This window comes from Simochromis diagramma, unplaced genomic scaffold (genome assembly GCF_900408965.1).
Source record: "Simochromis diagramma unplaced genomic scaffold, fSimDia1.1 OVJJ01000483.1, whole genome shotgun sequence".
NCBI classification, from domain to species: domain Eukaryota; kingdom Metazoa; phylum Chordata; class Actinopteri; order Cichliformes; family Cichlidae; genus Simochromis; species Simochromis diagramma.
This window is the reverse complement of record NW_024386835.1, coordinates 3,854,561-3,880,410: the sequence shown is the minus strand read 5'-3', so window position 1 is coordinate 3,880,410 and position 25,850 is coordinate 3,854,561. Positions and strand designations below refer to the sequence as shown.

Here is a 25,850-nt window from a genome sequence, read left to right as displayed (position 1 = left end):
AAAGTTATCAAAGTTTATCTTATAACAATCCAGGAACCCTTTTAGGTAGAGCTAAATTTTGTGGGTGATAACTTTCAGACAAATGCAATGACTCAGTTGCTCTCAACACATACTGTTTAAATCTAAGTATCACTGGTGAGGACCCAAACTCAAACATATCTAAACCTAATTGAAAAATTTTTTTAAATTCTTTTTAATTATTCACCAAATGCTCAAATGTTTCACATCAAGAAGGTGCAGGGTTTGAATGCAGTTTGGGGCCTTTCTGTGCAGAGTTTACATGCTCTCCCAGTTCCTGTGTGGGTTTTTCCAAGTGCTCCAGCAGCCTCCCACAGTACAAAGGCATGCATTGGGTTGGGTTAATTGATAACTGTAGGTGATAATGTGAGTGTGAATGGTTGTCTGTCTTTTTGTGTCAGCTCCAGGGCACATTGGAGATCTGTCCAAAGTCTATGCTGCCTCTGCTCTGTAACCCTGAATTGGATAAGCAGAAAAAAAAAGGATAGATGGGTGAGTGGAAGCTTTGACAATTAGGGAACAAAGAACATTTCTAACTATCACACATCAAAAACAATTTACATTAAAAAAACCAAAAAAACCATTCATTTTTACCTTTCTCCAAAGTACCGGGTTGGAATGGTGTTCAGGTTATCCTACTAAAATGACTGGTCATTCAAACCCAGACTATAAAGAGAAACGAAAACGCTGGTACCTCTGACGGCTGACTCTACATACTCAGTGCAGATATCCACACATTTTTATCCACTTTTCCAATTCAAGGTGGGAGTTGGTCTGGAGCCTATCTCAGCTGGGGTACATCCTAGACAGGTTTCCAGTCTGTCGCAGGGCAAACACAGACAGACAACTATTCACATTCACATTCACAACTAAAATTTAGAATCACCAATTAACCCAAATCACCAGTTAATGTGTTTGTTTGCATGTGTATGACTGCAAGTGTTGTTTTAATGTGGACATAATAACAGCTGAGATATTTGAATAATCTGCTGAGAAATGATTTGTGCTGTGTTTCTAGTTTGTCTGTATCACCTGTTTTATCATCTCTGCTGGCCGTGACGTGCATCACACTGTTATTACAGCGGCTGCACTCTAAGCTTTGGTTAAGTATGTTTCTGACCTCAGCACACAAACTGAGGTCTGGTCAAGTGCCTTTAGTTTAAATCATCTTCTGGCCACTCACACTTAGTGTATTACAGCCTATGTTGCTGAAGGACTAAATAGCATACAATTGTACACCTCAGGACTTCCAGTGGATGCAAGAGGTGGTCATTTTGTGCTGTAAAATAAGTAAGATTTTGAACTTTGATTTATTGTAGTGCTAATATTCAGTGCTGTCACACCATAATAACAGAGCCATCTATGCCCCAGCTTCAGTACAATCTGTAACACTGGCAGTTAGTAATTGTAACTCCTAGTAAATAGTAAATTTTGCTGTTTTTTAAAGCTGCTGTCAAAGACGCCAGCTGCTTCGTAAAAAAAAAAATGCTAACAATACAAAAAAAAATGACTACAACTTGTGCATCCTCTTAAATGTTACTTTTTTGCATTAACACTGGTAACAAACAGAAATACATTGTATTTATTTTTCATAGTTTGATGCAGGCACTATACTAATAAGGACTCCAATGGAAAGCCACAAAAGAAAACAACAAATTTTAATGTAACAGTTTACCAAAAAGACTTAGAAATGAGTCACATTTGACAGTATAGGCTGAAAAACAATATAATTATGCAGTATAATTAAGGGTTTCACCTTTTCTTTTCTTTTAACTTCAAGCAGCATCACCTACGGGCAAATGTGTCTCTGAAAGAGGTCACAGATGGTTTTGTTTCTTTGAGTCCAGACAGTCTTTTATGCAATTTGAATAAAGAAAGTGATGAACTAGTTTGTCTAAATATGACTCATATGACTGTTCTTGCTGGAAAGATGTTAACAAGCTGTAACTGGTTATGTAATTACTTTTTCGCATGTAGCTACTTGTTTTTTGCAGTTTCAAAATGTTATGTTCTTTTCACTGTTAAAATAGCATATGATATATCTATACATACGTTATATAAAATATTTAATATACAACTACAACTTTCAGGAACTAATAAATCACCTAATATTTTGGGGAGAGTTTAATACAGTACACACACTAAACTTGTGCCAAATGTATATGTGTTTGAAATATGTTTACTGCATGAATTGATAACTTTTGCATCTCCAGATTGTGTATTTCACAGCATCTCTCCTTATGTGTTGATTCTGTTCCAGTTGAGAGGCGTGACACTGGAGGGAGCTGAAGATGACTGAGAGTGCTACACTGGTGCCAGTTTAAGCTTGGCTAAGCTGGCTGAAGCACAGGTAGGGACCTTAATATACCCTTATACAACACAGCGGCCATGGACCATTTCTTGTGTTTTATTGTGTACAAGTTTATGCATTTGAGTGTGACGCCACACAAATTCACTGAATAACTGTTGAGACATTTGAGTCTGGGCCAAGTTTACAAAAATATCTGTTCTACTAGCAAAAACAGTTTTGTTGTTGTTGTTCTTTTTGTTTTTGTTTTGTTTTTTAGGTCTGGATCGATGCAGCCACAAAGACCCTTTTTTTCATGTCTATTGTCTGGAGCATAGTTTCCACAACATATAACTAAGTAAGTTTATGATTCCACTATGGAAATTCCACTATATATAGGTTATATCTGTTATTAAACTAACTTTAGGTTACAGTGATATGGGTTGATAACCTCTGTTTAATACATGAAGCCACCTTAGATTCATCTGTCTTCATCCTGGAAGCCTAAATATCTCTGATATGTGTGAAATAGAGCAAATCTCTACGGTCTCTGACGTTAATTTCATGTTAGTTTTATGCACTGTGCGTGCAGGATTTGGGTCAGTCACTTATTGTGTATCCAGAAGGTCTGGCTGAGCTTTATATTACCTTATTTTGGTCCATTTTGTTCTTCATGCTTTTTGACTGTTGCTTTTCATTTCCTTTATTTGTAAGAGCGAATGCCCTCAGGGTAGCTTTGAACCCAGGCCTCTCCATTAGTCTGGTGACATATGGTTTGCCTGCTCTAACCAGTGAGCTAACTGGGTGCCCTTCAGTTCAAGCTTTCTTGTCATTAGAGGTGATCATCTTCTTCACCACCTCGCCTGCTGGATGCCTCTCCTGGCATTTGTAGGGATGAATGTCATTCTTGGACCTTCCATATGTAACAAGGGTACAGTCTGTCTGCTCTTTGCTGACTGATGTTATTACCCTGCTTTCCTGAAGTGTGTGTGTATTTCTGAGATAGGCAGGAATATACTGGGAAACTTTAATCAACTATTTTGTTGCTAGCTGGGTGATGCTTATCTCAGCCTTCTGCTACACATACAGTAAATATAAATCTTAGCTGCGACGCATGAAAGGCTTTACATTTAAGAAACTAATCTTCACAAGCAGTTTTAAAGGCTTTCCTCTGTTTTTGTGCTATCTATATTTCCAGTCTAATGCAAAAATAACTAAAAAATAAATAAATAAAACTTTTGATAAAACACTTGTTTTTCTATTACAATGTATTTTATGCAGCTTTTATCGTGTTCTGTTTGTATTTCTCTTTTGGATGCAGAAGAGTGAATAGATGAATAAATCAGTTGCTGATGTTTGAGGCTTTTTGTTATTTAAGAATAACTTGATATTGATTTATTGATTTGTGGACCCATGAAAACAACTTCACAAAACAGAGATTCAAAGACTCTTTAAATGCTTTATTTAGGTTAAATCAATGGCAGGTGTTACAGAGCCATTCTCTGTGTTGGTGGGTTAGTGGATTGTTTACCCAGCTCATAGATTCATTCATTTCACTGAGAGTGGGTGCAGCATTTGCAGCTGTCATCAAACACCTGGCCGGCAGTGCAGTACTGGACGTCGGTTTGTCCTTGGTTACACTTGTAGAATTTCTTCTTGTCGGTCGGGTCAGGGAAGAGTCCGTTCTGCTTGCCAGCACAGAAGCCAGATCCTGTGGTGCCTCCACTGGCCTGCTGGCTTGGTGCGACTGCAGGTGGGGGGTTAGGCTGAGCTTTGCAGGCTGAGGAGAAAAATTAAAGAGATTAACAAAAGGGAAAACTTTTACATGTCTATTCCCAGATGATATGTGGTTCACGCATACAAGATTAAGTTCCTAGTCCACTTTTTAGAGTGTTGATGAGTGGGTTTCGCCCCTGGCCGCAAAACATGCCGGTGAAGTCGTCCAAAGTCCACACCACAGCTCCACCAAAACCGTTCTGCTTCAACCACTCAGTCTGCAAAACAGAAAATAAACCAAGTGTTTAATCAGCTTAAGAAATTAAAATTAAGTAATGTAAATGAATTTTAAAAAAAGATTACTTCACACCTTTGCCTGGAAGCTCTTAATATTGTCATATCCAACCCAGACTCCCTGGTTGTAGGTATAGGGCACGTTCTGGGCGTTGTCCCAAGCCTGTGTGGCTCCTTCCTTCAGGAAGGTGCAGATCTGGCGGGAAGAAAAGCTTTAAACTAACATGCATGAACTCTCCTGCCTAATGTATGCATTCACACAGATTAGGAAATAGACCTCGTAGTAGGCCAAGAACCCAGTCTGACGAGTGAAATGTCCAGCAGGTCCAGGTCCCCTGGCAGGAGCTCCCACAGTTAGAGGAAGCCAGGTGGAAAGTGTGGCCAAAAGTGGGGAAACCAACCAGCAGCTTCTCAGCTGGGGCACCATTGTTCTTCCAGTAATTCATAGCATAGTCCTTAAAACAAGAGAATACAGAGCAGTTTGTCTGACTCTTCCACAATAGTTATTTTTATTAACGCAAAGCAGGAGTAAAAGAATGTTTTCGACCGAGGAATAATGACGCCTTCACTTACCACGTTGTAGTAGATCGTGGATCCCTGGTCACTAGGGCCCTTATAGAGAGGGCTGTTCTCTCCAACATTATGTTCCCACAAACCATGGAAGTCATAGGTCATAACATGGATGTAGTCCAGCACACTTACAAACAAACACAGGTGCTAATGTTTAGTAAAGGCTGCGTTCTGGATGACAAATGTGGAGGTATGTAATGTGTGCTTACGCTCCAATCTGGGCAATCTGGTATGCAGAGTCAATCGTCTCCTTTCGAGCAGAGACAGCAGCAGTCAGCAACAGACGAGGACGGTTTGTCTTCTTTCCCTCCTCCTCAAAGGCTCTCATCAACTCCTACAGACAGGCGAGGAACAAAAAGCAGTTACAGCTGGTACATGATTGTTTTTCTTTTAAACACTGAGAAAGCCTGAGGTCACACCGTAGGCCTGTTAAAGTATAGATCAGTCGGGTGGCTTGTTCGTGTGTTGCTCCCATCGCTACAGTAACAACTGCACACATTAACATTTAAATGGCTCTCTGGGTTTGCAGTCACCCACGCTGAAACATAAAGGATATCTGTGTGGCTGTGGAAGTTATCAGAAGACCTGATAATAAAAACTGGAATCACTCAGTAGTCTAGATTAAGGGTGAAATTTCAGGAAGACAAGTGCAGCATTTTGGCAAGAGGTCATTGATGTGATGACTCACCTTCATCTCTGCATTTTGTAGATTATAATCTCTTCTTCTTTGACTTTTGATATAACCATTTCTAGCTCGCCATAACTGGCACGACAGACAGCATACCAACACAACTGACCTGTAGCAAGACCGTGAAACGCTCCTTATCCTGAGGTGGGGAGCCGCGAGAACCAGGGTACTCCTAGTCGATATCCAGACCATCAATCGTAGTGATGCAGGAAGGTGATAACACTTTTGATGAAGGTCTGACGATGGGCAGCAGTGGAAACCATGGTTGTGAACCTAGTAACAGGAAGATACGCAATTTCAACTCGAGATATAGTTTTATCTTGGCGACAGTAGTGAACCTCAGGTCATTACAACATACTTTTCGGTGCCAAGGTTCCATCCACCAATGGACAGCAGAGTCTTTAGGTTGCTGTTCCTGTGAGCAGTAACAACATCCATGTTAAACTCTCAAAATTTGCTCTGTGCTTCTGTATATAAATACCCACATATGCCTTTCAGTTTATCATCCCTATAAGCATTTGTGTGTACTGACTGGTTGTTCAAGGCCTGAAACTCTCCATAGAGTTTCTCATCGTTTCGATCGTAGGCTTTGACCATGTTGTGCTCCATTCCCGCAAAGGCATAGATGAGATGGTCACAAAGACATGGGTCAATGTTGGTAGGGAGATAGTTGCCTGCCCCCAGGTGGCACTGTGCCCAGCTAGTAAAATAACAGGATAAGATGTACAATGTTCCTGCAAGACAAGGAATAGTTCTTACACTGTAACTGAAATGTGTCTACACACATCAGCCTAACACTGAGTGGATAAAAGACACAATTACCTAACTGCACATGTAGCAAGAGAGCCCGTCCTGCAGAGAAAGGAGATCAAAAAGGGTGAAGAAGGAGAAGGCAGGTTAACTACTCAGCATCAATTTGTATTAACCAGCTGAATAGAGATATTCTGTTTAAATGTAAGAAAGTTTTTGAAGTTCAACTTACCGGTGCAGATGAGTCTGTCCATGTTGCCTACTGTATCAGAGCAACATGAGGACACTAACGCTCTTTTATAGCCCTCACTTCTTCAACGTATGCGTAATATTTGTTAACTATAGCTGATTTGGATAATCAGCAAATGCGGAAAACAAAAAACATATTTGTTTGCGCAACACGAGCGTTTCATGGGATTTCCAGGAAACGCTGATAACCTTCAGCATGCCTTTCGATAATGCGTTCGTAGGTTAAATCAGATCTCTTTGAGGTTACTAAAATGGGTTGTTCTGTACATCACACTCAATTTCTTAAATGTACTTTTCGCCTAAAAGGGAAAAAGTAACAGAGGCACTACCAGTGTCGCTTAAATCATTAGGAGCAAAAAATTGAGGCACTCAAGGCAGATTTGAAATAAAAAGCCTTCAGTTCAGTTAAAGAGGCACTGACACGTATCGCCATATATTTTGCCTTGCTTCCAATATCTAACTGTTTTTCGAGGGAAGCTCCTGTAAATTTCACTGAAGCACCATTTTCCAAGTACAGTTTGATAAGTTTGGTGTTTATGTGGTTGTCCTCTCTGCTGCGCTCCTTATCATCCTCACACATGGTTCATGATCAGTTATTAATGTTATTCTGTACTTTAGAAGGGACATACAGACTTTTTGCCCTCTTCTATACTTGGAAGTAGATCAGTTGTTTTGTGATTACAATGGCAGATTCATACAATGCCAGCCAGCTGGAGCCTTTTCGTGCGGCATGCTCTCCTTGTGTCCTGGGTTTTTGAACCCTGACGGTTGTGGGGGGGGGGGGGGGGGGGGGGGGGTTTATACATCCTATCTAGTCTTGATTTTTTACGACCTTGGAAATCTGCCTGCTTTTGGAGACTGACTTTGGGCCCTAACCAGCCACACTTCACACCAACATGACAGTGTGTTCATTCCAGGTGCTCTGGTTTTTTCCTGCAGTCCAAAGACATGCATGTTAGGCTAAATGGTGATTCCAAGTTGACCGTAGGTGTGATCATGATTGTGAATAGCTGTTTGTCTTTTTGTCTTAGCCCTGCACTAGACTGGCGATCTGTCCAGGGTGTACCCTGCCTCTCTTCTTATGACACCTGGTATAGGCTCTACTAGACCAACTGCAATGGATGGATCCTTAAGCTATTGTTTTATGCTTATAAAGCTTCATTAACAGATACTGACTTTTAGTGATTAAAGGAAAAAATGCCTTAAATATAAAGTTATCCACACATGAAACCAAAAAAATTATTCAATATGAACAGTCTTTACAAGTGTTACAAGTTATACATATGGGCCATCGCTATACTGAGTGACAAGTGGGGTGATGAGACAGGCAGTTTGCATGGCATGGATTCTGCCTTATATGAACTAAGTTTGAACTAAGTCTACTGTATGTGTCTCAGTTTGTCTCCGTTTGTTAGCCAATAATGAGCTATCTCAGGCTGAAGTAGCTCATTATTGGGTATTGAAATTTCAGCCTGGACTGAAGTGGTGGATTGGCTGGCATTGTCATCCCGAGAGCCATTACTAGGATAGAAACACAATCAACGCTGAGCCAGTATCTGAGATGTGCATCATCATACTGCAGTTTCCACACAATGCTGAGAAATATATTTTCAAAGACGCACATTATCACCTCCAAACAGCGGGTAGCCACTGCAGTTTCACCATTGCGCTATTCATTAAACTAACAGTGAAAGCTACACATTTTCCACTGATATATGTGGCTGCACCACCGTTGCTTCATTAATGGCAAGTACTGTGTATTTGATATTTTTCCAGTAAAAGAGAGAAAAACATAATTTTTTTCCCGTAAAAGTCTGAAATATCTTTTTTAGATTTTTAAAAGAGCAATAATTTATCCGACACCAGTCACCACAAGTTGTAATGGCCTAGAAGAATGAGTGTATGTTTGGATAAAATGTGAAAAAAAATGCACCACATCGATAAGTGCGTGGTAAAAACATGAGCAGAGTATTAGATGCACTGCTTAATATCACCACCAGAGAGAGTCAATAAGCTGCGTAGCAGCTGGGTCCATTTTGTGTGAGCTGTTAAGCAACAACAGGCTGTTTATCCACTGATCGTTTCAGTTCCCTCTGCAGTGATGTCATTTGCTCTTTAAAATAGCCAGAACTTTTAAAAGTCAGAAGTACGCTGCAGGCAAAACAGGTCTCGACCTCTGAAACATCAGATCTTTTTCTTTTTTGCTGTACAGATAAATTACATTGAACCTACTGAACTGCAAACTAAACTCTTTCCTCTCTCTCTCTCTGTCTCTCTCACCATGGCAACCATGCACAGGGAGCCAGGCAATGAACACAAACCTGTTGCCATCTCCCACGCAATACACACAGCTGCATAAAGCGCACACACATACACAGACAGGCACACAGTGCTAGTTGACAGTAGAGTGACATGTGAAAATAGTGATTAATCCTGGTGGTGTTAATGTCGCTGTGTTGCACCTTCTGTTGGAGAGCAAGGACAGAGATGCTGAGCAGCTCCCATCTTCACTCGGGGTTTAAAATGAAATAACTGTTAAGGTTATATTTGTATCTTCATGCCTTTGCAGCAGAGGAACTTATCAGATCATGTGAGCTTCTCAGATATGTGAGAGTGCATATTTAAAACAGAGGGAACAAATGGCGAGAACAAGACTTTTTCTTTTCAGTTTGAGCCTGGACGAATGTGAAAAATGAGCAGCGACCTCCGGGGGATGTAAAAAAGGAGCCAGCGTGAAAGCTGCCAAAAACTGCAGTTCTTCTAATGGCCACTTGAGGCTGTGTCCAAAAGCAACTCAGTCCCGTGCTAAAATGTGCAGCTTTGCAGTAGAAATAATCACAATTACATCCAGGGGAAACGTTTTGTGCCTTCTGCTTTTTTACCCTTCTTGTTGCTGCTGCAAGTGGGATGCTTTTGTTCAATTTTTCATAGCTCACCCGTTTACACGTTAGTGAGAGTTAAATACAGGGGCAGGGGCACTTTGAGTGAATGGTGGATGATGGCACAGGAAGCTGTAAAACATAGTTAGTTCAAGGTCAGGCCAATGAACTCAGCCTCTTAACTGCTTCTTTGCTTTTGGTGTCTTCTGGAGTGTTTTTAAGGAAATCTAATAAATAATATGACCTGATGTGTGGTTACATGTCATGTTCGACCAAGAACCATGTTTCTTAAAGCTGTTTATCAGCCTGCAGCCACCTTTTATTATACAGTGAGTGGTTAAAACTATCAAATGTGTACTGAAAGAAAAAAAACAAGATGAAAATGTAAATACTGTAAAAAGTGTAAACACTGTTCTCTGTTCAGTTCTCAGAACTGATCTCATTCTCCACCCTCACCGCCTCCCCACCCACATAATTCAGGCTTTTCAACAGCCCGTTGCTATTAGATACTGATGGGCCTATCACCATGGCAGCAAATGCTCAATAATTTTCCCTCAACTATGTTTCCGTGTGCAAGCTCTCGCACATACACAACCCTCCCACATCACATTTAGCTGTGCAGAAATGTCCTTGAGTGTTCCCAGGTCCAGTTGTGGAACAGCCCACCTGCAAATAGAATTCAGATGCTATGACAGGATCGAGATGCTCTGCTGCACATTAGAAGATGACTTGTTTTAAAATCATTTTTCAGAAGCAGGCTGTTACAGCATGACATAACGTGTTGCTGAATTTTTTTGTGCCACTATTCGCCCTGTGCATGTATGGTTTTTCTGACGAATCGATCTCATTTCTTCCTGAAGTTTACAGAGCGCTTGCTTCTGCTCAGATGTGCTGAGAACAAAGAGCCTGTTTTCTTAAAAATGTAAATGATGTGACTCAGGATTTCGACTCACTGACAGCTGAAGACATACAGTACTTTCAAAATATTTGCAAGGTTGTGTCAAAACACTGTCACTACTGCTGCAGCCAAATTTGTATATATGCTGCCATACTTCTGTCTTTAGTGTGTGCGTGACACAAATATATTAATTTTCCTGCACACATTTACACTTCGTCCTTGCACCTGATCTATCAAAACCATTTTACCTCCAGTGTGATAATAAGAAACAACTGTAACAACGGCCGTGACTTGAATGTCCATATCATGTGTCCATGTCTCAGGAAGCTGATGTCAGCTCAGGGAAGATGAAATGAACAAACAGAGAAAAAGAAAGGTGAGGCAGGGAAAGGAGAATTGGGAGAGTGAGAGGAGAGTTGGTGGTGGTGGTTTGGGGTGGGGGGTTTAGGCAGAGCTGATTTTCTTTCTCCAATAAAAGCGACAACCCCTCCTTGTTGCTATGGCGACCCCCTCTCTCTCCCTTCCTTTCAGCAAGCTACCACTTATCCTTGCTGCCTTTCAGTCAGCAGGGCATGTGGGTGTGCGTGCTTTTGTGTGTTGGCTCTTGAATGAATCAAGCAAATGAAGGGGAGAGCCATTAGAGACCCAAGTCAGACTATGTGACATGCACACACACACACACACACACACGCGCTTACATGCGTGAATACACACGCACACACACACACACACACACACACACACACACACACACACACACATGCATGAAGATATATATACGCACACACACACACACACATGAATACACACACACATACACACACACATGCATGCATTATTACACATTAGTAATCATCATTTTGCAAAAAAAAAGCTTCATACTTTTCCGTTGGCTGACTTCTGAGTTCTTTTCTTTTTCTCACTCTTTTTTGGCTCTTTCGTTATCACAGCATATTCTGCAGGAGCGACTCGCTATCATCTACTTTCTTACACAACCATCTGGCTGACTTTCAACCACAACGCACCCACTCAAATTATAATGATAAACACAGCACTATATAAATGTATTTAACTTTTACTTCCTCTTTTTTTTAAACAAGCAAATTATAAGTGACTGGAGGATAGCCTCAAATCCAACTTCCATGTCACCACTGGCTGTGTTAAAATGTACTTAGAGGTCTAATATCAGATTACAACACAGAGAAAAGCTTTGTGACTACTGTTCTAATCTTGTTACTCTTCACTTCCCACCTTTAATAACCTCTCTAAGTGCTAAAACAAAAAATGCACGTCCTCGTGTAAGTTTTTAACGGCTCCCAGCAACGTTTGACCCAGCGCAGACTCAGGATGTCATGTTCCTGAACTTTTAATATTTAAAGCATGCATCTAAAAACTGATGGATTTTGGTGTGAGTGGTCAGGGGGTAATCATTCTTCATTATATTTTCTGTAATATATATATAGTAAGTAGCTGTGCTATCTAATATACTTCCTGTAATATAATACTGTATATGGGGACTGCTATTAATCTGTGGTCTCCCAAAAGCATGATCTGACAGTAGAAGTAGTCTAAGAATCCACTAATGGTTTGCCATAAATATGGATGATCCTTGCAGGATGAGATGGGTGCTCTGATTGTGCTGGTGGAATATTTGCATGTATCAGTACTGACTTTTTATTAAGTCGTGCATTTCTATTTGAACCCACTGTGGTTTGTACTCTGCATTTACACTAGTGGATATACATTAAAACTGATCTAAGTCACCCTATGTTTGGCTATGTTTTTGTTGTTTTTTTTGTCTCAGTTCTTGAAGAAACTTGTCTTTAGAAGCTAAATGCTGCTACATGTTCACCAGTTAGTCGCTAATTATGTCTGTCTGCTATTTGGTGCTTGTTAGGAAGGAAGCTGGGAGGGTTTTTTTTTGGCGGGTTCAGTGAAAACAGCTCCTGACAGAGACAGGGAACGAAGAAAGATAGTCATGGTCTGGAAAGAAATTGAAAAAGTGATGTCAAGAAATGTAATCTGCAAAGCTTCCAGTTTACAAAGTCTAAAATGGTTTGTCCACAATCTGGAAAAAGAGGGGTTTTCTGATTCCCTAGCTTAACTGGTAGCTTAAATGATCTGCATAAACACTATAAAAACACATTATATAAACACTATTCTTAAAAACAGAAAACTCTTGAAATTTAATATGGAAACATTGTTTGTCTGGAAACGGGAAACAAGAAGTCTTTTATTGAAAAATGTTTTTGATGACCTATCCATGCACCCTGACCTCCTTGCTGTTTGGACTTGGTAAGTGTTTGTCTCACCTCAGTTCTTTAATCATGTCATATTCACCATAAAGGGTGCCCCATCAAACTCGTTTTACATCATGTGCTGCTTAAATCCCAATTTCAGCTCAAGCGGGCCAGACCAGTTAAGCTAAAGTCCAGTAAACAATTTTTTAAAAAAACGCACCTGCAAATCTGATTTTACAGAAGGTTTACTAGAATTTGTTTACTTGAATTTCCTGCAGTGCACTTTCAAAAATATGTTTCGGTTTTTTCACATTATGAAGACGTGCTGCTGTAGTAATTTAAAGAAACTCATTAGCATGCTCCATTGGGCTTTCACTGTAAGAAATAAAGAAATTAATCCTCTAATTAAAAAGTTTTTTTATGTCTTTTACTGTTAAATTTAAAAAACTTAATTGTTATTTAATGGAATATCAACACTAAGAAATCAGTTTACTTTCTGGTGTATGACCATGTTTTGTGTCTTAATAAGAAAGATGACAGAAAAACTAAAAAAAAAAAAAAGTGTCCCCTCCCTCTTTGAAATGCTCAAATTTTTTTAAAGCCATACCGTGGGCCAGACTGGATTCTCTGACAGGCTGGTTCTGGCTCCTGGGCCTTATGTTTGACACTCCTGCTCTAGATGGTGCAACACACTAATTCTTCAGTGTCATCAGGGGGTGACCAGCCTCACTAAAGTATAGCAACATTTTTGACAGGTACAAGTACACAGCTTATAGCGCACAGCATGCATTTATACTTGTCACTCAAAACAGCAAGTGTGTGTATATGACTTTAGATAAACCATCTGGCTGGATAATGAAAACTGCTCTCATTTTTTAACATTATAGCTCCTTCTGTAATGAAATCTTATACTTAAACGCAGTACTGTTATGCCTGTGACTGTTTGCTGATACTCATGCGTACCAGTGAAACCACAAATCCTGTTTACAGATTAATCCCAGTTTGACTCCTGAGGATGAGCTTTCACCTTTCCTGTTGTCGGTGGAGTCCGTGTTAATTTAAAATACATATTCTATGCCGAGATGTGATTAGGGACCAATATTAGATTTGCTTAAGTCATGCTGTTTGAGCTGCATACCTCTCTGCTCATCAGCGCACTCCATTAATATGAAAGGCAGGTTTTGGTTTTCAAGTCACATTTACTGTCAGCACTCAAATGCATCTCACTGCTGTAACTGAGGGTGCTATATGCAAAAAAAGACGCCACTTCAGTCTCTGCCTGCTTTGATTTTAAACCATTTATATATGATATACTATACACTGCATGCCTCATTTGTATTGCTGAAGCCTGGAACATGCTACAGAGTAAACATTTATACTCTACCCTCTTTTTTTAGTCTATAGCCATGCCAAGTATTAACATACATTATATATATATATATATATATATATATATATATATACACACATTCATACTGCAGTAAGTCTGAGAGCCTCTCAGTGTCTGCCTCCCTACTGGACTAAATTATTGTTCTTTCAGACATAAATTATCACCATAGCCACCCCCTGTCAATGTGACATTATTGGGAAGCAGTTTACAGAGCCAGTTCAGAATCAGCCGTGTAAGGATCTGATACCAGAGCCATAAACACAGTAAATGATGCTTTTCTTTTCTGTCTGAAGTAAAGATTTGTCCCCCCTGGTGTTTTATAACCTCCTGTGCATTTTATAACCTCCTGTGACATTATAAACAGGTCTTTAATGCACACATGATGGCAGAAAACTAAAATGCCACTATGGGCCAAAAAAAAACTTCTCATCCAGAAAAATTGGAGCACATGTGGCTTTCTATCAGCTTGTGGAAAGAAAATGAGAACGAGAGAGAGTGAGGCAGGCAACAGAAAGAGAGGTGGAGAAATGAGAGGGGCAGAAGCACTGCTGCAGAACACCTCATCTCCTCTCTAGCTGGAGGGAGAGAGAGCGAGAGAGAGAGAGCAATAGAGAGAAGAGGAGAAAGATAGAAAAAGAGAGAGAGAGACTCAGTCTATGCCAATTTTCTCTTCAGCCCTTGTGATAGAGAGGGAGCTGGGGAAGTGATATTTCAGGAATCTTAAGAGATCAACAAACGTGCGAGAGGGGGAAAGACAGAAAACTCGGCATGTGAAGAATCTGCAGAAACAACGACTGAAAGCGAATGGAGAAGGGAAGAAACAACAGAGAATGAGAGAGAGATGTAGTCTGTGCTTCTGCTGCGGTAAGATAAAATATGTTGTATTTTCTGAGCAAACTGGACACTGTAGCACTCACAGAAGCATGTAGTTGCTCTTGCACACATGCAGCTGTGGTGGATGCATGCATATTCACTCTGAATGAAAGCGGGATTGATTCAGTAGTCATGGGAGCAGGTGTGTGTGTGTGTGTGTGTGTGTGTGTGTGTGTGTGTGTGTGTGTGTGTGTGTGTGTGTGTGTGTGTATAATGAAAAAGCTTGAGTGTCTCTGCAGGCAGAGAAGGAAAATAAATGATGAGTTTGTGTATATGGGTGTCTTAGTGCTGGAAGAGATTCAGCTGCAGAGCAATGCGTGTGTGTGTGTGAGTGCGCGTGTGTGTGTGTGTGTGTGAGTGCGCGCGTGTGTGTGTGTGTGTGTGTGTGTGTGTGTATTTTTTAAAGTATCTGCATCCAGCACCTCTATCTCTGTCATATCACCCCTCTTTCCTGCTCTCTAAATCGTCTCTGTCTCTATTCAGCTCTGTTGCAGTGTCCCTGTGTCATATCTGCACTTACCAAGCAAGACGTTTATGCAAAGACTATTTGACATGAACATGTGTCTTTTCTTCATACAAATCACTCTTTGTCTTGCAGCTTCATTCAGTCTCTGCCTGGCTTCTCTCAAACTGGAGAGTCCAAAGGAGCCCAAAGGAGAGACGTGTTTGACTTTAACTCCCGGAGAAGCTTGAATGCGACTGATGTGATATACCCCGTCCTTTTAATCTATGTTCTTCTCCGTGAAAACTTTCAAAACACTGATTATTTGACAGTACCCTTAAAAGGAAAGGCAGCCCCTTGTAATTCAGTACCCCACATGCAAAAATTAGTTTTGTAATATGCTAAATTTTAATCTAGAATTTTGCTAATTCTGCATTAGATTTAATTAAAGTCTTGTTATTCAGGTACACAAGTAAGAACTTAATTGCATGCAGATACTCGGGTGCAGAGTTTATTGCCTGTGCATCAAGCAAAACAAATACATGTGCTAACACATTTTTCTTTAAAACTGCCGATACAAAACATTTTGTTTGCTTTTTGCGTGTCTGTGCGGGTTTTGTGAGTGCAACCATTTGCAGGAAGAATGGTAATGTGTACCATTAATCTGTTTTGGTGGGACATGGACAGATGTAATGCCAAGCTCCTAGCACATAAGCTTTATCTAACAATCCTGAAAAATACGCATCATTTTCTATTCTTTGAAGACTGGCGTGATTTGAAAGATAGATTTTGAAAACTGTTGCAATAAAACTCATAAATACATAAATGGACAAATCCATAAGAGCTTCTACTGAGCCTGAGTCAATGCTTTTGTTTCTATTAGGAGCAAATTTTGTAGAAAACACCGATACCAAATAATAACTGCACTGGCATTTAAGTAATGATACAGCCAGAACAGACGACACATCAGACAATGAACTCCAACCCCTTTTTTTGTTTTTGGCAATGTGTACTCATGACAAATGGTTATTAAAAGTAATCAGTGGGTTTTATTGTTTTGATTTTGCATCCCATGATCCTGAGCCAAGAACATAGTGTGCTCGTAGTCCCAAAAGGCAACCAGTAGCATAAGATATTCTTTGCAGGCGTGGTTAAAGGGAAACTCCTCTGATTTTACAAATCGAAGTGTGTTTACAGGCCTCCAGGTGTTACACACCAGTAGTTTCACACATAAAGTCCAAATAAGCTATACACAACCTTTTGTGCATTCAAGAAAAGCCAATCGTGTGTAGCTGGAAGAAAAAGCCTGATCATTATCTTGAAACTAGCAGCTCGAAGCTACAATAAATAGCTTTTGCACTTAAATGTTGAAGAAGAAGAAAGTATGGATTAAAAGTGGTATCTCTTCATCTGTGGTATTGATTGTGAGCATTTTTTCACTGTCCAATTAAAGTGGAGGAGCACTAATATTCTTTATGAATTAGTAGTGAGACAGCTTATGGTAAGGTGGTGCATGTACACATGTACACAGATTTTAATTCAAGTGTCAGTGCAGCTGTTTTTTGCGTTTTGTTTTTATTGCCCTTGTATAGTCGGGATACAGTTATATGTGGGGCTTAAATGTGAATCATAGGAGTGTACAGATCAATGATGAGCACTAAGAGATAAAGAGTGATAAAGAAATGCCCACAGATTAGCGATGAACTACAGATGAAAAGCTTTTAGCACATATTGGTCCCTTTTGTTTGCTACGATACATGTATTGTGCAAGTCCCCGATAAATAAACAACAAATAGTGATTAAAAATTATTTATCCATAGTCAAAATTACAGGTCCTCACATCACGAGCCCTTTGTATACACCTATCAGCACGTTGTTCTGCTCTCCTGAAACTGCCAAAATTGCTATGAGCTTTTGAGAGCAAATGATAAAAAATGGAGGACATCAAAATTAAATGACAAATCCATTATTGAGCAGGTTGCTTGTAAAAAGATGAGAGAGTGGAGATGAAAGCGAATGGCTGATAGAAGCGTAAGAAGAGCCCCGGGAGGTGGGAACTGCTCCCGTGTCGTTAGCGTCTCAGCTCAGACACTGACTTACACTTTGCACCCACAACAATTGTTTCACAAATTTTGCATACATTTCAATAATATGGTGTTTGGATGCTTATAGCTTTCACTGTCGTTGTAGCTGCTCTAAACAGAGGCAGATAATTAATTTTATTGCTTGATAGTAATTTGGCCGACAGACATCAGCTGTACATGATCTTCTGTTAAGTCAAGAGACTGAAGCCTGCAGCGGTTTGGATAGGAAAACTCCGTGATGAAGGGGTATAAATTCATCTAAATATAAACAGTTTTATTATCACGCAGAACAGAAGTTCTTGTGTAGAACACCTTTAAGGCAGACGTAGCAGTGCTTTCATCTTTTTTAAAGTTTACTTTATGTGGCAAAGTTATAATGGCATCGTCTGGGTTTAGACCGGTAATCTGTGAGAATTGCTTTCACGTCAGTTTGGCAGTGGATGTGAAGTCTTCTGGGACAATGAAGGCATGATTGTACGACCAAAACAGGAGACGAATAGTGCTTTTGTTTTCCCCGGCAGCTATTTGTAATTTTCCCTAGGTAGCTGAAATGGTGGAAGGTGGATAAAATTGTGGAAACTCTGCTCATCAGAAGACAAAGAGCTGAGAGAAATAAGAGAAGGGGAAGAGGGCAAGTGACGGAAATGGAATGCAAAGCCTTGGACAGGCAATCACTTGATGGATTCACTCTGGAATTTAAGAGGGTTCAACAGCAGTAGTCCAACCTGTTGAATATGTTGTGCTCAATAGGACTTGGAACTAGTGATTGAGCCCACAAACCTGTCAGGAAAGTGTTGACAGAGTTCAAGTGAGCTCAGGACCATTTTACCAGAGATTTCGACACAAAATTCAGGATTCATCCTGCTGGCCAATAGAAAGATTGCAGGTTCAGGGTACTTTTGCACTGAATGTGTGGTTATCCGTTTCATAAAATACTTGGTGGCCTTTTCTGGAGTACAGTAATTTAGGAGACATGATTTGACATTCAGCTGATGTTACTTTCACCGGATCACTAAAAGTAACATCAGTGGCCGACTTAGAGGTCAGTTTTGGCGATGTTGGAGAAAAGGTTATCCAGTGGCATCTCAATTCAAAGAACTTCCATCAAATCAATTTCTGCTGTGACCACCTCTGCTTCTTCAAAGCGCTCCATCACTCCATGGCGCTGAGATCTGCCACAGGCCTCAGTCAGAACTCTCTGACTCTATGTTTGAGGTTTCTGCCATGATGTAGATTAAAGCAATGAAAAAAAATCAGACATCTCCCTGATGGTGTTGCAAGCTGGACTAAAACTGCACATTGCCTCATTACAGTAATTGTTGTCAATATACAGTGTATCCAAAGGAGTCATCATAACATGGGAGATTTGCAAAAATAAATCAACTATGTGGCTAGCCTTAGCTATTATAACTTAAAGGTTACTCCAGAATACTTTGTTCTGGTGAAAATAAAGATGTGAAATACCAGCCAGAGGGCGAAGTACACTGTGACGAGATATGCTTAGATCGGTATATAATATATAACATGCATATATGAATATGTAGTAATGTATTGATTAAAATGTTTGTGCGTCACGTTCATGTATGTTTGGAGCTTCCTACAACAAATCAGTGTAGTTGTTGTCTCTGCTGGAATAATAAATAACTGAACCCATTAAAAAAGTCCAGAATTCTGTAACTCTGAAGTTTAGTGTCTAAAGGTCAGACTTATCAAAGTAATTCTGTACATTTAAAATATAAATATAATGACTTTTGCTGGCTATTTTTATGCACACTGAAAGTAATTTTTCTGCGTTTTTTTTAATCTATTTGTTATGGGGGGGGGGGGGTTGTTGTTTTTGCATGTCTGCAGTTTTTTATGATTGTTAATATTGTTTGCATGGTGTACGACTGGCTACTTATTTTTACTGGTTCATTTATCACAGTGGGCAGTCACACTGTGTCAGTCAGGCAAAGCTAGTGATTAATGAAGCAATTTAAAGCTTAAGTTAGGGAGCTGATGTAGTCGTCCTCCATCAGTTGTAACAATGTTACCGACAGCAGGAAAATATTTTAGCTATACCTTGTCACCAAGGTTGTAATAAATATGAAAAACATTTTACCTGAAATAAAATGTAAAAACACAAAGGAAATTTCCACAACCTGCCTGAAGAGGTTTTGTTTATTTACACTCAGGTTGTGTTTGTTTTGCAACATCTGTACCAAACTCCTCAGCTCTTGCCTTTGGCACATATCCTCCACGTTATAATAATTCAAGAGATTAAACCTCTAAAACTAATGAAAGCTAAAAACACACATATAAACACACATCCACTCTGAAAAGTAATTACATCTAAAGTGAATTAAAAAACAAAAAGTGAAAAGAAATAATAATTCAAATAATAATCATTTGAGCTTATCTCTTAGGCCTACAGCTTAGGCCTAAGAGATAAGAGACTTTGCCTGGTTTAAAAAAAATGTCTTTGGTGATTTTCAAGTTAAAACCAGATTTCTAGAAGCTGATATTTCTAAGGACAGCACATAATTTTTCCCACTGTAGGGTGCCTGCAGTTTTGGTCAGCTAATTACCGGCATGATGCTCTAAATGTTTGATGTGTTAGTGTGACGATTTTGCACCATGAATACCGAGCAGTAAGTCTCTTTGGTGTGTGTGTGTGTGTGTGTGTGTGTGTGTGTGTGTGTGTGTGTGTGTGTGTGCATTACATTCACTGAGTCTTTCCCTTTATAATCTTAAATACAGAACACTGATATGAACATAAAAGAACCTTGGGGTCTTTTTAACTGTTACATAATGAATAACATTTGTGGGACGCTATGCTCTGACGGGCTCTGAATGTGAAGTACCAGCGTGAAATATTTATGTACATGCTACGTGATTTCATCATTCCTGCATATTTACCCATTCTCCTGCCAGCTGAGATACTATTACAACAGAGCACAATCTTCTCCCTGCTTCATCTCTTAGTTTTTAATCATCATTCTGTCCATGTCTAACGGTAGAGTCAAGGCTAAATCTCACACTGAAAAACAGACATTCTCATCTCAGACTTTTTACCCGTTCTCGTCCATCTTCTTTTCTTTATCTCCTCTCTATTCTGCTTTTAAAGCTCTGCCTGATTCTACCATGACCTTGCTATCGCACATGAGCAAAACTGTGCTATATTTAAAGTCTCACATGCAGCATTAACAGACTGTACAAAACAGTTTTTATGCTCCCTTTTCTCTGAATCCCTTTCTCTCTCTTTTGTTCTGTTTCTGACAAACAGAGATCCGCCGCACCCCGAGCTATGAGTCCTCCGCTTGTGGTCAGGATGTGAGACTGATGATGTGAAAGCAAAGGCCGTCATCAAGCTACAGCCGCTGTGCAGTCCCACTTCTACCACTGCAATCAAAGACGCACAATAACACTCTGGTTACAGTAGGGCCTCTGCAAGCTCAGCAAATGGGAAGAAACACATTTCAGCTTTTTAATTCTGTGTGAAACCACCGTTGATGTCTGTCAACATTATAGTCCCTCTTTAATTGGGTGCCACTTTGTGAATGATGACACTAAACCATCTGTCTGATATATACACATAGCTTGCGTGCCTGTTCACACTACAGATTTACAAAAATTGCTGTCCAAATGATTAAACGCACATCTCCATAACAAACTCCTCTCCAGCTCGTCTAAATCACCTGTAAGGATTATGAGGCCGGCTTTAGTGCTTCTACAGTCACATTGTCTCTTGTGTGTGTTCGGTGGTATGTGTGTGCCCATTGTTATGGGCTCCCAACCTCCCGCACTACCATGGCATGTCTCGTGTCCCGCGAGGTGTGTGTGTCAGATCAAGCCATGGTTCTCCCTCGATTCCGTTTACCACGAAGCCCCCACTGTGGACTGCAATGATCTGCTGCTGACTAAGCTCCCATCACCAATACCCCTGGACACGCACACCTTGCACCTGCAGAGCAATCTCCTGTCAGTTCTGGACACTGCAGTGCTCCATGGACTCCCCAACCTCACCGACCTCGACCTCTCTCAGAACCGCTTCAGTCATGTCAGGACTATAACCGACCGTTTCTCCCTTCCCTCCCTTCTGTCTCTACATCTGGAGGAAAACCATCTCACTCACCTTCCTGAGGCTTCTTTTGCATCACTGCCAGCTTTGCAGGAGCTTTTTCTCAGTCACAACTACTTACATTCAATAGCACCTGGGGCCTTCATTGGTCTGGACTCGCTATTCCGTCTTCATATCAACAACAACAGACTCACCACTGTTAACCCTCAATGGTTCAAGGCTTTGCCTCGCTTGGAGGTTCTCATGCTTGGGGGTAATCCCGTCGAGTCGCTTCCTGAGCGTGGCTTTATTGCCCTGAAATCCCTCCGGAGTCTTGTCCTTGGCGGTATGGGTCTAAAAGGTTTGGCTGAAAAAGCACTAGAAGGCCTGGACAGCCTAGAGAGCCTCTCCTTCTATGATAATCTTCTGAGTAAAGTTCCAACTCAGGCCCTCAGGAGAGTACCAGGATTGAAGTTTCTTGACCTCAACAAGAACCGCATCAAACTGATTGGGACAGGAGACTTCCAAGACATGGTTCACCTGAAGGAGCTCGGTTTAAACAACATGGAGGAGCTGGTTTCCATTGATAGGGCCGCCCTGCAGAACCTTCCAGAGCTCACCAAGCTTGAGATCACAAACAACCCACGTCTGTCCTACATTCATCCACAGGCTTTCCTCAAGCTGAGCAGGCTTGAGAGTCTAATGCTCAACTCCAACTCACTGAGTGCTCTGCACCAGCACATCATGCTCTCCCTGCCAAATCTTCAAGAGGTCAGCTTACACTCCAACCCTCTGCGATGTGACTGCCTGTTTCACTGGGCAGCCAAGGAGGTTTCTCATCCCCGCATCGAGAAAGACGCCGAAGCAGATGCGAAAACTCCCCGAGTAGTGCGTTTCATTCAACCCCAGGCGACCTTATGCTCAGAACCTCCAGAACTCAGAGCTCGCAGGGTGAGAGAGGTGTCCTCAGGAGAGATGTCAGCCTTGTGTCTTCCCATGATTCCTGCCAGCTCCCTGCCTTCCTTCGTAGGGGTCCGTGAAGGCGGCAAACTGGTTTTGCACTGTCGAGCTCTTGCAGATCCACAGCCTGAATTGTACTGGGTGACCCCCTCTGGTCTGAAACTTCATCCGGAACCGATGCATGCATCCAAAGCTTCTTCAGCTCCTCTCCCCTGCAAGAGCCGGAGGACTTCTGAAGAATTCAACCTCACATCTGAAGCCAATACCCCTCGCCAGCAGAATGAAGACAATATTCCCTGTCAGCTCCTCAAACACTACCGGGTACTGCCTGAAGGAACTCTGGAGATCAGCAAGATCAGCACCAGAGAGGCGGGATTGTATACATGTGTGGCTGAGAATGCATTAGGAGCAGATACACGCAGCGTTAATGTAGGTGTCCATAACAGAGAAAAGAGAAGAAACCGGGGGGCAGCTGCTAACCTGAAGAAGTTTCAATTACTGAGAGCAGATGCCAGGTTCGAGGTGAGAGAGATCAGAGAACATTATGCTATCCTGTCTTGGCAGAGTGGACACAACCTCCCCTCAACCCGCCTGTCCTGGCAAGCTATGTTCTCCAAGGCCCACTCGCCCACATACACCACACGCATCCTTGCTGGTACACAGAGCTTCAATCTGACTCACCTGCAGGGTGGGACATATTACAGAGTCTGTATGCATTTAGGAATCAGTGAGGGCACAAAGCATGCCAGCAGGAGATTAAGAGAGAGCAGAAAGCCTCAGTGCGTTTCATTCAGGACAAAGGATGCCCCTGAACCCCAGCCCAGCCTGCAGCTGAACCCACAGCTGACCTCCACAGCAGTCACACTACTGCTCCTCGCGATCATACTGCTGCTCGCAGGCCAGGGCTGGGACAGTGAGCCAGGTGAGGGAACAGGAAAGAACCATAATACCTCCCATCATGACATAAGGGGTTACAAAGCTCTGATCTTCAATCAAAAGGCAAAAGGAAGTGACGACCCTCAGCCAAAGCAGAGCGACAAACTGCTACTACATCAGAACTGCTGAGATAACTGTACACACTTAAATGCAGTAACACTGACACACACACACACACACACACAAAATGTCAGATACACACTTTGTTATTAAGAAGAGGGGAATCATAGATGAAAGCCGTAAAGCGAGAGAGAGAGATTTGTATTTATTTTATATACCGTATAAAGTATATATTGACATTGTTTCTGTGTTAAGATGTGTTGTAAATGTCTAACCCCTAACCAGGGAAATAAAACTGGACAATCAAACTCCTGCTGTACAGTGAGTGAGCACAGGAGAAACAAATGAGCCAGAGCTGCCGATGACCACTGGACCGAAAATAAACAGAGACTGATTCAAGCCAGAGACTTATATTTACCGACGGGAGCAGCTCAGACCTCCAGGGTTTTGTCATGTTTGCCGTCTATGTGTTCCACAGACCGAACTATGAGTTTCTCAAAGCAGATGAAAGTCTGCCTTAAGACTGACACTGAACAAAATCCCTGTTTTTTTTGGACTCTGTAAGTCAAAGTGATTGATGTAACAACCCTTCTGCTTAGCTTTCCAAATCTTGGACTGGGTTGTCCATCTTGCAGTACGCTACATGTACAGCATACTCATCCGGATTCCTCGCCTAACATCCTACATTCTGCTTCAAAATAAAAGTGATCTGAAAGTGATTGTGTTAAATTCTATTTTGAGCTACACACAATAAAATCTCTTTTCCATTTACTCGTTTTTACTTCTTTTCATTTTCCTGACCTCAAAACAATTTCAAAAATACTGAAAATACACTATTTGATTAGGGTTCGAGGAAATACAGAAAAGTTCCTGCATCAAAATCTTCTTACTGATTCATCTACAGCTACAGCCCCTTCCTCATCTGCATGCAATTATCATTTCTCCACGGTAGAAATAGGTATAATAGCTCAGGATAGCTGGAACCTACCAAATTAACACAAGATGCAGTGTGTCCCCTGCTGGATAAAAAGTGGAACTGAGCTAGGGTTTGCAGTGTCAGTCCCAAAAAGGCTGTCTCATTGTAAAAGTCACAATCCTACATTTACATGTCTGTCCCTAGACTCAGGTTCTCTTTGAGTATTTTAAGTACCCCCTGCTCCAGTGACTCCAGTGTAAGAGCCTGGGCTCAGTTGTCAGCAGCGTGGATCAGATCAAGTATTTATCTTGCAAATTTACAGTTACTTCAGTGTGATAAAGTATGAGAAGTCTGCTGATTTTGATTGGATCTTGCAATGAACATAGAGTATGTGGTCACAAATTTTTTTTACAGCGGAGTCCCTGCAGGAATATCTTTGAAGCCAAAGCATCCAATAACTCCATCAATACAATTTCACTGCTCGTAATCGCATAACCTCACCAAGAGACAAACATCGCCAATGAGTTGATGCAAGGCGAGGTGGAAGAGAGAGACTGAGCAGTCCACCTGGGGCAACTTTTACAACTTCTAATGACAATGACACCTTTAACTTGCCCCCCCCGAGGATGCTGTGTCAAACAATTTGCAGCGACATGTCCTGTTTTATGGTAGTAATAACATTGCTTCTCTGACTTGGCGGAGCACCTTTAGGTTTATATAGCTTGGAGTATCTACTGATCATAACTGCTTGTTGTTTCTTAGCTTACTTTGACTGGATGTTGCAGTGAACAAAGAGTTCAAACAAGAAAATCTTTAAAGCTAAAAAAAAAAAACCCAATAAATCAACCAATATCATTTACCATGAATGTTACAGCCAGTCTTGCATTTTGAGAGATATTAATATGTGAATCTTAGACTGCTTTTTATTATATGCTCTAATAAACTGCCCAATATTTTAATTTAGTCATATTTTAAAAACACAAACCCCAGTTTCCCACCTAAAATAAAAAAAAAACCCACTTTCATCAGTAGTTAGTTTGCATTTATTCACACAAAACATAATACATTTCTTCAATAAGGCAACACAATACTGTATATACATACAATGACTCATATGTATACCATGTTTTAAATTTATGTTACTTTGTCATTCTTTACTGTCACTACCAAGTGTAAATAAATAGTTTAGCAAGTCATGTAAAAGAGAGCCAGATGCAAAAACCTCAAAGTCAAACTGTACATCCAACGCAATGCTCCTTTACTTCCTGTAATATGTTGTCGTTGCCAACCTGTTTGAGCTGATTTCTGAACACAGCTTAATGGTCCATTTACTTTCTGAAATAAAAAAAAGTGTACGGAAGCCCAGAGAGCTCAAAATACTGCAACTTACTTTGGAGCAACTTTAGAAAATATTCATCAAATATTCAAATCTGACAGATTTAGCAAAAATAATAAAAACGATAGCAATTATTCATGCATTAGGATACACAGAGGCCGCTGCAAATACAATGAAAATCTTTTTAGGGATCATTAAATATTGATGAGCATACCGTAGCTTGTT

The 25,850-nt window shown here is 40.8% G+C and overlaps 1 protein-coding gene and 1 pseudogene across 1 annotated transcript; one reads left to right on the top strand and one right to left on the bottom strand.

Annotated features, from left to right (window-relative positions):
• Positions 1 to 3,769: 3,769 nt before the first annotated feature.
• On the bottom strand, positions 3,770 to 5,846 carry LOC120731951 (annotated as a pseudogene).
• Positions 5,847 to 14,499: 8,653 nt separating this feature from the next.
• On the top strand, positions 14,500 to 24,092 carry lrrn2 (leucine rich repeat neuronal 2). The gene is made up of 2 exons (XM_040029239.1): positions 14,500 to 14,843; positions 20,644 to 24,092. Exon 2 carries the CDS (start codon positions 21,067 to 21,069, stop codon positions 23,440 to 23,442), a length of 2,376 nt encoding a protein of 791 aa, XP_039885173.1. The 5' UTR covers positions 14,500 to 14,843; positions 20,644 to 21,066; the 3' UTR covers positions 23,443 to 24,092.
• Positions 24,093 to 25,850: the final 1,758 nt, after the last annotated feature.

Coding starts and splice junctions, on each gene's coding strand:
- lrrn2 (XM_040029239.1), top strand. CDS start 21,067: ATGAGGCCGGCTTTAGTGCTTCTACAGTCACATTGTCTCTTGTGTGTG.